This window comes from Aythya ferina, assembly GCF_964211825.1.
Source record: "Aythya ferina genome assembly, chromosome: 2".
Lineage (NCBI taxonomy): Eukaryota > Metazoa > Chordata > Aves > Anseriformes > Anatidae > Aythya > Aythya ferina.
Genome location: NC_140297.1, coordinates 26,182,378 through 26,194,438, shown reverse-complemented (window position 1 = coordinate 26,194,438; position 12,061 = coordinate 26,182,378). Strand labels below are relative to the sequence as shown.

General features: G+C 40.9%; 1 protein-coding gene across 7 annotated transcripts in view; it reads right to left on the bottom strand.

Moving 5' to 3' along the window:
* PPP1R9A (protein phosphatase 1 regulatory subunit 9A) overlaps window positions 1–12,061 on the bottom strand; it is a 149,211-nt gene that overhangs the window by 66,721 nt on the left and 70,429 nt on the right. For all 7 annotated transcript variants that reach the window (XM_084507788.1, XM_084507787.1, XM_084507791.1 and 4 more), the window contains exons 3-4: window positions 916–1,048; window positions 306–426 (exon numbers count right to left, since the gene is read on the bottom strand). In XM_084507788.1, the coding sequence (XP_084363914.1) occupies window positions 306–426; window positions 916–1,048 (254 nt within the window). The remainder of the gene's footprint in view (window positions 1–305; window positions 427–915; window positions 1,049–12,061) is intronic.

The following is a 12,061-nucleotide window of genomic DNA, read 5'->3' as shown; positions in this document are numbered from 1 at the left end:
AACTAAACTACCTTCAAAAGGAATGTACAATTTGGAATCTCCAGCTTTACTCACATTAAGGCATCTTGCTTTTCAGGCAGTCACACACATTGGCAAATCTGTTCTCCTTTAACCATTTAAATTTTGCATCAAACTAGTGTATTTTCATATGTAACTTCAGGTACTTGAACCATACCAATAAAGTCTCAGAATTTTACAGCTTTCAGTTATCATGATATACATTAAACTAACAACTCTTTCTGAAGAAAAACATAAAACATAATAATTATTGCTGGGAAAGTTTCCAAATATTGAGTCTAGTTTACCTGCCATCTCTTTCTGCTGCTCCACCTTCTGTTACTGTTTTGACAAATATTCCCAGTTTTTCAAGGCCTGCATCTGCTCCGACTCCCATTCCAATAATGCTTATGCCAAGTCCATCTTCATCTGTGAAAAAGGCAAGCAAAGGCAGAAACTTCTTACATTTGTTTTATATAGTTACCTTGTAAGTAGACATTTATGCTTTGGTTCCTCTTGGTTTTCCATGTAAACAATGTTAATTCCTTTTGATTCCCCTTCAACGACTTGCTATTCTATTGTATTAACTGCACACAAAACTACTGCCTTTGCTGTATGAGGAGCTTAGAACAACAATCAAGATTTTTATTCTGCCAGTGGAGAATGAAAACATCACATAAACCACTGTGTGCCATCATGTGTTAGGGCAGTGACATGAAACAATTTTCTTAAGAAAATAAGGAATTCCACGTTTCTTAACTTCTTAATTCCTTATTAAAAAATTCTTAAACTCCAAAAAGCCCAGGCCATTAAAATGGATTCATGGAAATTCAGGATAGGCTGTGTAAGCACAAGTGGACTTCCTCAGACCTGCAGATAGGTTTCACATGAACAGGAACTGACACTCAGACTACATACCTTTTTCTAGTTCAACTGGGAAGAGCTCCAGCTTTTCCACACGCTTCTCAAGTTCATACTCAGCTGATGCAGCTACTGGGTCAACTTCATCGTTTCTTCTGTCATAGTCTTCATTGGAATATGTATTGAAAACCTGTGGAAACAGACCAAAAATTACTCAACTATCTACTCCAGAAAAAGTGCCAATTTGTGAAAACAGCTATTGCTTTTATCCTGTGATGTTGCAGAGTTTGAAAAGGCTTTTTTAAAGGCTTTTTAAAAAAGGCTTCTAAAGCTTGTTTTCATAGTTCAGATGCCAGAGTTTGCCAACCTAATTCACTTAACTGCCCACATTTGGCAGTAATGAAAGAATACTTATTATTAGTAGTAATAATTTTACTGAATTTCAGTCCCACACTGTATCATGTTTGTTAAGTCAAAGAAAAAAAAATAATTTTCTGTATCTCCTCTTTCCTCTGCATGGGCATCCTACAGAAGATTCTATTACAGAATCACAGAATCATGTAGATTGGAAGAGACCTCCAAAATCACCAAGTCCAACCTCTGACCCAACAACAACTAGCTCTATCACAGTTTCTCTCACAGTGTAAAGCGCTGCACCATGGTGTATAGCTGTACAGCTATTCCGAAGGTGGCAGGAAGCCTTTTTTTTTGGCATATAGCTGCACTTAGAGGCAACTCAACAGCTGCCTATGGAGCCAGGACACCAACTTGCTGCCCACAGCCATGCCAGGAGCTGAGCTCCTCTCCTCCTGAGGTTCACCTGCCACTTCCACTCGTCAAAGACAGCAATGGACTTTCAATACAAACTAGGCACCTATTTCAAGAACAACGACTGGTGTTTAATCTGTTACTGTTAAATGGAGATAAGTGAATACAGAGATAGTAAGAGATACGATACGTCAGATGGCAGTCTAGAAAAACAGAGAAAAACATCATGATTAGTCATGTGAAACAACTCTGAAGGTTTCTTTTGAGCGCCTTTCAGTAATAATGACAACAAAAGTGAATTTAGAAAAAAAAAAAAAACACACAGTAGATTACATTGCTACTGACCCCAGTGTCTGTGTCTCCCCTATCCAGGTGTTTGTCAACAGAGGCTGTGAGCAACTGACTCCATTTCTGAGACCAGATGGACGCACTTCATGCTTAGAGAAAACAAATTTTTGAAAAACAATCCTGCTTTCCATCTAATCAACAAGCCAAGTGAAAAGAAGAAACAGTGATGACATACCTTCACTGGGAGATGCTGACTGTCCCAGAGAAGGTAGATAAATCTGTGCCAGGTTTGCTTGGCAGACCCTCCATCACCTATAAACTAGCAGCAGTGCCATGGAAACCTTACAAATACTCTGGGAAATGGAAGAAGCAACCATGTGCAAGTACTGATAAAACTGTCTCATGCAATAAAGACCTCATTGAAAGGCTGCTAAAATTTACTGCACATTAAGTTCTTTTAAATAGTGAATATATTAATGTTGCAGTAAAACACTCTTCTATACCACCATAAGTATAGTATCTGTATGGCTAACACAAAACAGCTGCAAAAAATATTTGCAAAAAGATGTTTTGTTCAGTGGGAAACATTTAACAAATTGCCTCTTCCAAGAAAACTGACATAATGAACATTTTACAAGAACACACAAATATATCTTGTATTGTTTGTTAGTAATATTGATGCAAGCAAAACTCTGTTAATTCTGGAATAATGATCCTAAGAAGCCTTCACAAATGTATCTAAAAGAAACGGAAGACAAGTCACACACTGAATGCTGTGCACTGCTGCTCTCAAGCCCTCCCCTAGACTTCTGTTTGGGGATGCACCACCTGCATCCGCATCCCGTGCCCTGGGAGGGCCGTGACTGATGCGTTACCTGCAGCTCCTGCTGTTAGCCCCACGCAGCGTTTGCACTGCCAGCTGAAATGCAGAAACAGAACAGAGGGTTTCACTTTACAGCCTGACAGAGGAATTCTGAAGAGCCTGTTGTTGCTCTCTGTTTTTCAAAGACTTAATGTTTTTCTCTGTTTTACACAAGGAAAAGCATTCTTCACATTACATATCACTGCTCGCTGCTTCTCTGTGGGTCTGAACACTTGAAGCAAGGAAGAAGCATGAACATGTTTTTCTATGTAGGCAGTGGCAAGCTAGAAATCAACCTGCAGATCTAACATATGTAGCCCGTACGTAGTGAAAAAGAAGTAGGTACAGGACAAAAGGCCATCCCATTTACCTTTCTGTTTACACATCTCTTCCCTGTCACAAGACTAGATCAAGAGCTCTCTCCCCAGCACATCAACTTGGTGGCAGACTTCCAGAAATGACTGTTAGCACTACGGGGTCCAAATCCAATCTTATTTACACTGACAATCAGCATTAAGGATCAATTGGTGAAGCTATACCCAATTAAAACTTTAGTGAGCTACGGTTTGACCACGAAGCCCCTAGGTCTGAAATGCAGCAGAGTCACAAAAGCAAGTACAGGTTAAGAAGCACTGCTGTGAGTTTAGCTTGGATTGTCTAATTTATCAACCTGATAAGAGAGAGAAACGTGTGTTTCAACTGTAGAACAGAGATGGATGTTATCGAGGGAAATGGAGGTACAGTCACCAGCTGACAAAGGATGGCAAGAGAGGCAGTATTGCTTGAAGAACACACAGATTAGATGAGGGTGAGGTATGGGAAAATACTTTATCACAAAATGAGTATGTTTATTTCTCGATTCATTTTCATCATGTTAACTGGCCCCACTTGTTTCCTTTTGTTCAATGGCTGCCATTAGTATATATTTAGGGCTACGAAGATGGTGAAAGGCCTGGAGGGGAAGACGTACGAGGAACGGCTGAGGTCACTGGGCCTGTTCAGCCTGGAGAAGAGGAGGCTGAGGGGAGACCTCATCACAGTCTACAACTTCCTCGTAAGGGGGTGTCGAGAGGCAGGAGACCTTTTCTCCATTAACACTAGTGACAGGACCCGCGGGAACGGGGTTAAGCTGAGGCAGGGGAAATTTAGGCTGGACGTCAGGAGGGGGTTCTTCACAGAGAGGGTGGTTGCACACTGGAACAGGCTCCCCAGGGAAGTGGTCACTGCACCGAGCCTGTCTGAATTTAAGAAGAGATTGGACTGTGAACTTAGGCACATGGTCTGAACTTTTGGGTAGACCTGTGCGGTGTCGAGAGTTGGACTTGATGATCCTTAAGGGTCCCTTCCAACTCAGGATATTCTATGATTCTATGATTCTATATTTCAGCAGCAGCTTCAGATTAGCTGCAAAGAGACTGGATATGCTTCAGGAACATTTTCTTTTAAAGCCTCAAATCATATATTGACCTCTTGTTTGGGATGATCTTTATTGAACCCAATCAGACAGAAACCATGGCTTATAGGATCTTGCTTACTTCTGTGTAATATTTATATTTGTACACGAGAAGTGAATTAAGGATAGTACTGGTGGTGAATACTGTTACCATTGTCTTTAAATACAACATGCCACTCTTATCTGCTTTCTTATCTAAGCATTCAAAATGAGGCTGTAGGATCACTGATAGCATCAAGGTAAAAAAGTCTGTGTTTCCTACCTGGCATTAACTCACCATATTTTGTGTATTGGTCATACGATCTTGCCCATTGCCCTCAACGTGTGTTTTTACAGGAAGAAAGACGAAATTCTATTATGCCATTTACTTCATTTGGCACGATCACATTTAATGGTTGACTGATTCTATCAAATGAATCTACCAGTATTAAAACTAAGAAAAGGAAATTCGTGGTTGGATTTTTTTTTCTTTGTGACAGTCAATCCTCCATAGTAACGAACCACTTGTTCGTACAGACATGAGAACTGTCAGTCAAGACTTCGGTCTGCTAAAAATATAAAAGTTATGTTTTTTTTTCCCCCACAAAGTATGTTTAGCTTAAGTAGGCCTACTTCACCAAGTCTGTCACCACTGTGTTTCCTAGAGCATGCACAGGGTTGCAGATTTACAGCAACTCTCCCATTGCCTTGATAAACCAGAGCTGGTTTTGCCCTCACACTGGTTAAGTACCACTTCAAGGAAGTCTACTGAGCTGTTTCTTAAAGATTTTTTTTCGGGAATATTCAGTACATCATCCTAATCTGTGCTTGTACCTCTGAGTATTTAGAAAAAGCAAGTTTTCACAGAATTCATCTTTGACATTTACAAGAATTTACAAAAACACTCATAAGCACAGGAGGTGACAACCTAACCAATACTCAGGCTAAATGTGTATGTCAAGACCACCAAAGCCTGGAGAACTGACTGGTTCACCCAGACACGACTGTTAACAGAACTTCTGTCTTCGCTAATGTGAAAGAGAAAGGGTCATCAACAAGTCATCTGGCACCAAAAAAAACCACGAACATACGTGACCACTTGCTTTTCTTTCCAAGAGCAGTGACAGAGCACAGTCTAGAAGACACACATCACTAACTGCAACAGTACATGTTGCAGATCCTAATTCAGAAAAAGAAAAACATTCTAGATGTAGTAATCATTTTAATGAATAAGACCAGAAAAATGCAACAGCAGTTGGAAACTGATTCTTCTGGGGAAAAGGAGAAGTTGTATAGGAAACCAAAATTGGAGCATTTTCTTGCAGCTCTCAAGTAGCAAGAATCTTTGCAGAAATTTGCTGGCAGTAGTCAGGAGGTAGTAACAAATTTTAAGGAAGTAAAAAAGGAGATGAGCTATGAAGAACCACATGTGCTATCCTCCCAACTAGCCAGCTCAGTGCTGTGTTCACCATGCTATTAGTGCTGCATACTGTAAACCCTGCAACATAAAAACTGACTCGTGTTAAAAAAGTCCCAAACAGACTGAGTATGCCCTGGATATGTTTATACTTTCTTGTCATGTTGTGCCAAGGAACAAGACCTGATCCTTGGCCCAGGCTCTGCTGCCTGCCTGGCTGTCTGTGACTTTTGTCGAGGGACTAGTGCCTGATATGGGGAATGAGCTGTGTGTGAGCTGCATGCTGCTGGCACCTCTTTGCAGCAGCTGTCCTACCACATCTGCAGTCACACAAGTCTTTGACACACTTGCAGTCTCTCTTACGGACAGCTTGTGATCACACCAGGTCATCCCACCTCAGGAGCCACTGCCAACATAAGCTGGTGACCACTGTGTAATGCCTCCTATGAAACCATGCCTTCCACCCACCGCTGCTGTTGCTGTGATAATGCCCACTCCTCATGCCTCTGTCCAGAAATTAAAAAAAACAACATCTAAGGTCCAACCCACTCAGCTGGATCACCATGCACAGGAAAGCAGCACAGCAGAAAATGGCACAAAACATTCCCAGTAAGTCATGCCTCTGGCACCAGTTCTGGGGCAGGGAGTAGTTGTCACAACCACTACCTCACTGTAACAATGCCACGTAAGAACAAGGGATTGCTACTTTTCCCCAACATTTTCTTCTTTCTGAAAATTCAAGGGTTTTTTGGTTTCATGGGTCTTGCACGGAGCCATGGTTGCTGCTACGGCAGTCACGTAGCATCGAGAAAATGAATGTGCCTTCTCAGAGACACACCTGATGCTCATCGCTTCAGTGCAAGATGCTTGCTTTAGTACACACAACAAGCTCCATCAGAGTGATAATTATTATTATTAACCTCCTCGTGTGCTATTTTTAAAACTTGAAAAATTTGGCACAGCTTTGTTCCCTATCTTCCTTGCATAAGCAGCAGCACACGAATAAATCATCTCCCTCCACATCCTGGCAAGAAGCCCTGAGAAGGATCAGGTGTTCTTTTTGATATACAACATTACCATGCAAACATCCAACGCAGGAAGGTGAATAATTACAAAAATGCCTTACAGTTTCTCTTTTTATTATAAGGTATCCCCAGGATGCACGATGTATTTCGTGGCAGGGTATAAAAAGGCCTAAGTGCTGTGGAGATAATGACAGAGGACTCTCACATGGAGGGAACAAAACTTGGCACAAACAGTGTCCGTATTTGGGGAGTGCAGATCTTACGAGCACAAACTCTGACCCTTTGCATCACCCATTGTCCCCCCAAGGAGAATAAACTTGCTTTCCCTGCACTGAAATTGGGAGAAAACTGAAAGGTACAAATGCTAAAGACAACTGATCGCCTGACACTATGGATGCATCCTCTGTCAACCTTCATTACAACGACAGCAATTACAATTTCCTTCTGCTGGTTCTGCCACATACACCCCATTAACTTTGGGAAAAGATGAAAACTCTGAAGTTTTCTTTAATGCAGACATGGACGAAAAGCATAAATATTCTGTACAAGAAGTATTATTGTTAATTTAATTATAGCTACAGCTGGAGTTTCAGACTGTCTCGTTTCAGTGATTGCACAGACAAGTTCTGTTTTGACTGGTAGCAAGAATACAAATGAGGAGACATTAATTACACCATTTTGAGAAAGGACATTCAGAAAAACATTACAAGCTGTGGATGACACCTTCAATACTTTCTTGGGTCTTTAAGTCTCCAAAAGCACATAATGGCACCTCCCTACCACCTGTGAGGAGGAACAGCTATGTTCCCAGGTTTGTTGCAAACAATTTCAGTCATTTTATGCTCAGCTCCTATTTTAAGAATATACTAAACCAGACTGCTGGGCTTCCTCCACTAAGGACGAAAAATTCTCTTGTGGGGAGAGAAGTGAGGAAGAGCAGGTGTCGTTCGAGGAATCAGACGTGTTTATGGCCACGGTGCTGATCTGCTGTGCTGCACTCTAAGCACAAGCAGTTTGGAGGAGTGTTCCTGTGCTGCACGCTGTGAAGGCAGGAGGCAGATGAAGCGCTGAGGACAACCCCTCCTGCTGTGCTTAGGAAGCTAAATAAGAGAAAAAAATCAGTTTGACCATTCGTTATCTACTGCTTCAAAATCTCCTTACAGTATAACTTCAGAGTGGAGGGGAAGCTCTGACAATGTCCGAAACGGGTGATTTGTCTTTGCTTTTCTCTCAAAGAGTCTTTTTTCCTGTGATGTGGTCCCCTTGTTAAAGCAAAAAGGAGTGAGTCAGTGAGAAGGAGCTGACAGGGGCTCCCTCCAACCCTGCTGGCTTCGCGCTCCCCCCAAACCTGCGTGGGCATCAGCTGTCACACACACTTCGGAAGGGAAGCACCAAGGAGATGAATCTTCCCAAGAAGCAATTGCAGGGATGAGACACAGATGGGAATTAGACAGTCACAATATTGAAAGAAACTGATAGTCTAACAGCAAAATCAAGTCTGGGCTTTCCCTCAGAAAGCTCTGCAGGAGAAAGATCTGTTCTAGGCTGCCTGAAACTCTGGCAAAAAGAACTGTACAGAATATTTTAGCCCCTGAAATCCTAAAAGTATCTGGGCCCCAGACTTCTCAATCCCACAAAGACCTCTTCTTACACATGACAGAGCGCCAGGAGCAACTGCTGCCACGCATGATCAAACCATTCAATTTTTGGATGCGAAGCTGGAAAATATTACCTCCAGATACTCTTTTAGCCAACTAGCACTCACTACCAAGTCTTCTGGCTATTAGCATGGTCCTGAAGACTGTGCCTAGTAAAAACAAGCTGTGGCACTGCCACCACATCTCAGCAGACATCCATGCAGCTTCACTCCCCTGTCCACAGCAGCATGTGCTGCATATGGCCAGCCCGTGGGCAGAAGCACCCAGCTGATGCTGACCCCAAAATGTGCTTGGCACTGCCCACAGGGACACAGGCATCTCAGTGCACAGGTTAATCACTTGGCATCCATCACGCCTCTGACACACCTGGGCTTTTGCTTCCTAGTATAAATGGTTAGACAGCCAGCCAGACTTCATTTTTGAGCTCATTTCACTCGAACTAATATCCTCAGTTTTACACAAGGCAGTTTCAGGCCCAAGCACAGAATTGAAATTGTTTTGGTGGCGCTGATGGATCATCTCCTGGTATCAACGAGGAAAGGGTGCTCATTCTCTCTGACCTCATTACTGCATTTGCTAGGGTTAGATCAAGAGGTCCAACTGCATCAGCTCAGAAGGACTGCAGGGACTAAAAATAACCCAGCTAAAGTGCTCGAGTCCTTCCAAGAAGAATACATCAATGTAGAGCAGTGCAGGGAATAGCTCCTCCACTCCAAATCCCTTACCTGAGCATTTATAAGCTCTCACACAGTGATATTTAAAACATTTGTACCACTTATGGTTGGATGGAAGTCCGTCAAATATGCCCTCATCTGTTCCTCACCAGGTCTCCTCGTAGCTAGATTTTAGGGCTGCAGCACTTCCTAACATTTTTCAGCTTTCTGATCACTCCCAAGTCCTATGTGTACACCTGCTCTGAACTCCAGCATAACTTCAAATCCCTTTTGTAAGAGTTAGCGGTTAGGTAAGAGCCCGCCAGAGCAGATGAACAGAGCTCTTTTTACTACATCAACTGCATTACATGATATTTATTGACATGACACTTAATTCTCCAGTACAGAAGGATTTGATTTCACTGTCATATTCTTCTGTAACTCTTCAGTGAGATTTGACTTCTCCTACATTGATCCTCACCATCAAATTTGTGACCAAGTTTTCTTCACCCTTTGCCCAGACAGGTTGAAACAACTCGATCACTGTGAGACACCACTGGCAACCCTACTTCATTATGAAAAGTGACAACCTGCCCCACTCTTTCTTCTTCTCTTTTAATCTGTTACTACATCAGTCAGTGACCTTTCATTTAATCCAGTGACAGTTTAATTTTCTTCAGAGTGATGAAGATGCAGTGAATGTCTTTTTGAAAAATATCAGAGTACCAGACAGATCTCGCTTACCTTCTGTCCTGCTAAAGCCTTTGCAGTACTGTAATGAAACTGTGAGGCATGACTTCTCCCTATGAAATGATTACACAGTCTGTACATGTTTCCAATAATTTTTATTACAGAACTCTTTCTACCAATTTGCCCAGCATATAAACTAGCAATCTGTGGTTTTCTGTCTTCCATCAGAGTCTTGTTTTTTTAAACTGGTATTATCATGCTGCCTTCCTGTCCTCTGGTACTGAGGCAAAGCAGCACATTTCACTCTGTACTTAATACTGCTGTAATTTCATACTGGAATTCATTTGCAATTCTTGGGTAAATATAATTTATTTCTAGTGGTTTATTACTATTCGTTTTTTCAATGGTATACAATTTCTTCTACAAAACTTTGAGATAATTTCTCTACTTAAAAACACCTTAATGCAGGGACTTTTTGTTATTGTGAATGGCAACGCAAAACATCCATTAGCGTTCCTGTCAGGTCAAGTAGCTTCCCTAAGCAGTCCTGTAGCATCTTGGCAATCATTTGGCTTTACCAATTTTCTAGCAAGCTTCCTATTCCAGACTTTTGAGGTTTTATGTTTTCAGCAAATCATTCTTCAAAATCTTTTTTCTTCCTTCTTCTGATCCTGCAGCCTCGCATACTTAAGAACTACAGGCTGCCAGGTCTTGTCTTCAAGTAATTAAATTACCTGAGTTGGGATATTTAAAACTGGCTTTACCGTAATTTTCATCCTGTATCTTGAATACATGAAATGTCCTGGTTTTGAATAAAGGCATGACTTGTTTGAGATAATGCTCTTCCGGTGGCTAATCCAAGAGGTGGGTAGCTCCCTAATGGCTTCTCTTCTTCAGTAATATCCATCAATATTTGTGTACCAGAGAAAAACAGGATGTGCTCCTGATACGTGACTGTGCATCCAAATTCCAGAAAAGAAACTCCACTTGGGGAGAAGATCAGAAACGTACACAGGATGCATCTGTACCAAGGCACACACGGCAACACCCTGAGGAGGGGAGAGCGGTGGTACCACCAGCGCCTGTCCTGCCAGCGGGGGTACAGCTCTCCTGGGTCTGGACCCCTGCACAAACAACTCTCACTCCCAACAAATCTGCTTCCTATCACCTCTTAATGTACTTTACAACATCTTAATTGCAATATTCTCTAAAAAGATTATGTTTGGCTATATTTTCAGGCCAAATCCATAGCATGACGAGCTTTACTAAATACAGGCGCTAACCTAAAATCAGCAGTAACTACTAAATTACATACTCAAAAATGTCAAAATTACTTCTCAGAATTACAGCATTGAATAAAAATATATTAACACCTGCTATGCCATGAAGCCAATATTTTCCATTCCTACTGTAATTCACAAAATTAAACTATTATAAAATAGAAGAAAAATCTCATTAAGCCTATTTATGTTCTTCATTTTCTGTTAATTTATTTTCTAATTAAGAAAATAATCTAAACACATTTCTAACTCATTCTTTCTGTTTCAAGTATAAACACCAATGCCTCTTACTTTTTCTAGTAATAGTCCTTATCTCCAAGATCATGTTGTGTGAAAGACATCAACTGCTTTCTCAGCCCCACCTTCTTCTCTCATAGAACGCAGTAAGAACTCCATGTAGCTCAACTTTGACATATTGGTAGAAAAACGTGGCCTTCTTGGCACCTTTACATCAAATAGTAGGCCAAATGTTCAGATTTCTGCTTATCCATAATCTCAAATTTTCTATGTTCAAATAGAATTTTCATCTCATCCCATACTGCTACTTGGGACTCAGTTCAAAGTGTGATTTTTTTTAGGTATCTGTTTTTATTAAGTAACTTCCTAGATTCAGAGAGGTTATTTACCCTACTAATTATTACTTAATCCATTTTTGTACTAGTTTTGTTACTGATGTAATAGTTTTATTACAATTTACATAACTATTTGTCCACAGAGCAGAAAAATACAAAGTCATTGTTGTTGGAAATTAGATGTGTGCCCCATGTGAAAACTTCATGCTGTTACTCTTAAGATAGGTCAGAATAATTAGGAGGTAAAAATAAGCACCAGTGCTGAAGAGTAGCATCTAAGTTAATACAGATCTGATCTTCAGATTAGGTCTAAAAAAAACATAAACCATTCGATTTATATTGTGTCATTAGAAATGAGTATTATATGGTAAAGGAGATTACGATCACCTGAAAATACTAAGTTTCATATCACTGCTATACAACTCTGCTCATTAAAGGTAAGTAATTTTTTAAAAGTAATATTTAGCCTTTCAGATGTAAATATTCTATATTGTGTGTGCTACTACAAGGATGGTCAATGAGGAGATACAGTACTCTCTTTTCTTAGGGTGAGTTTTC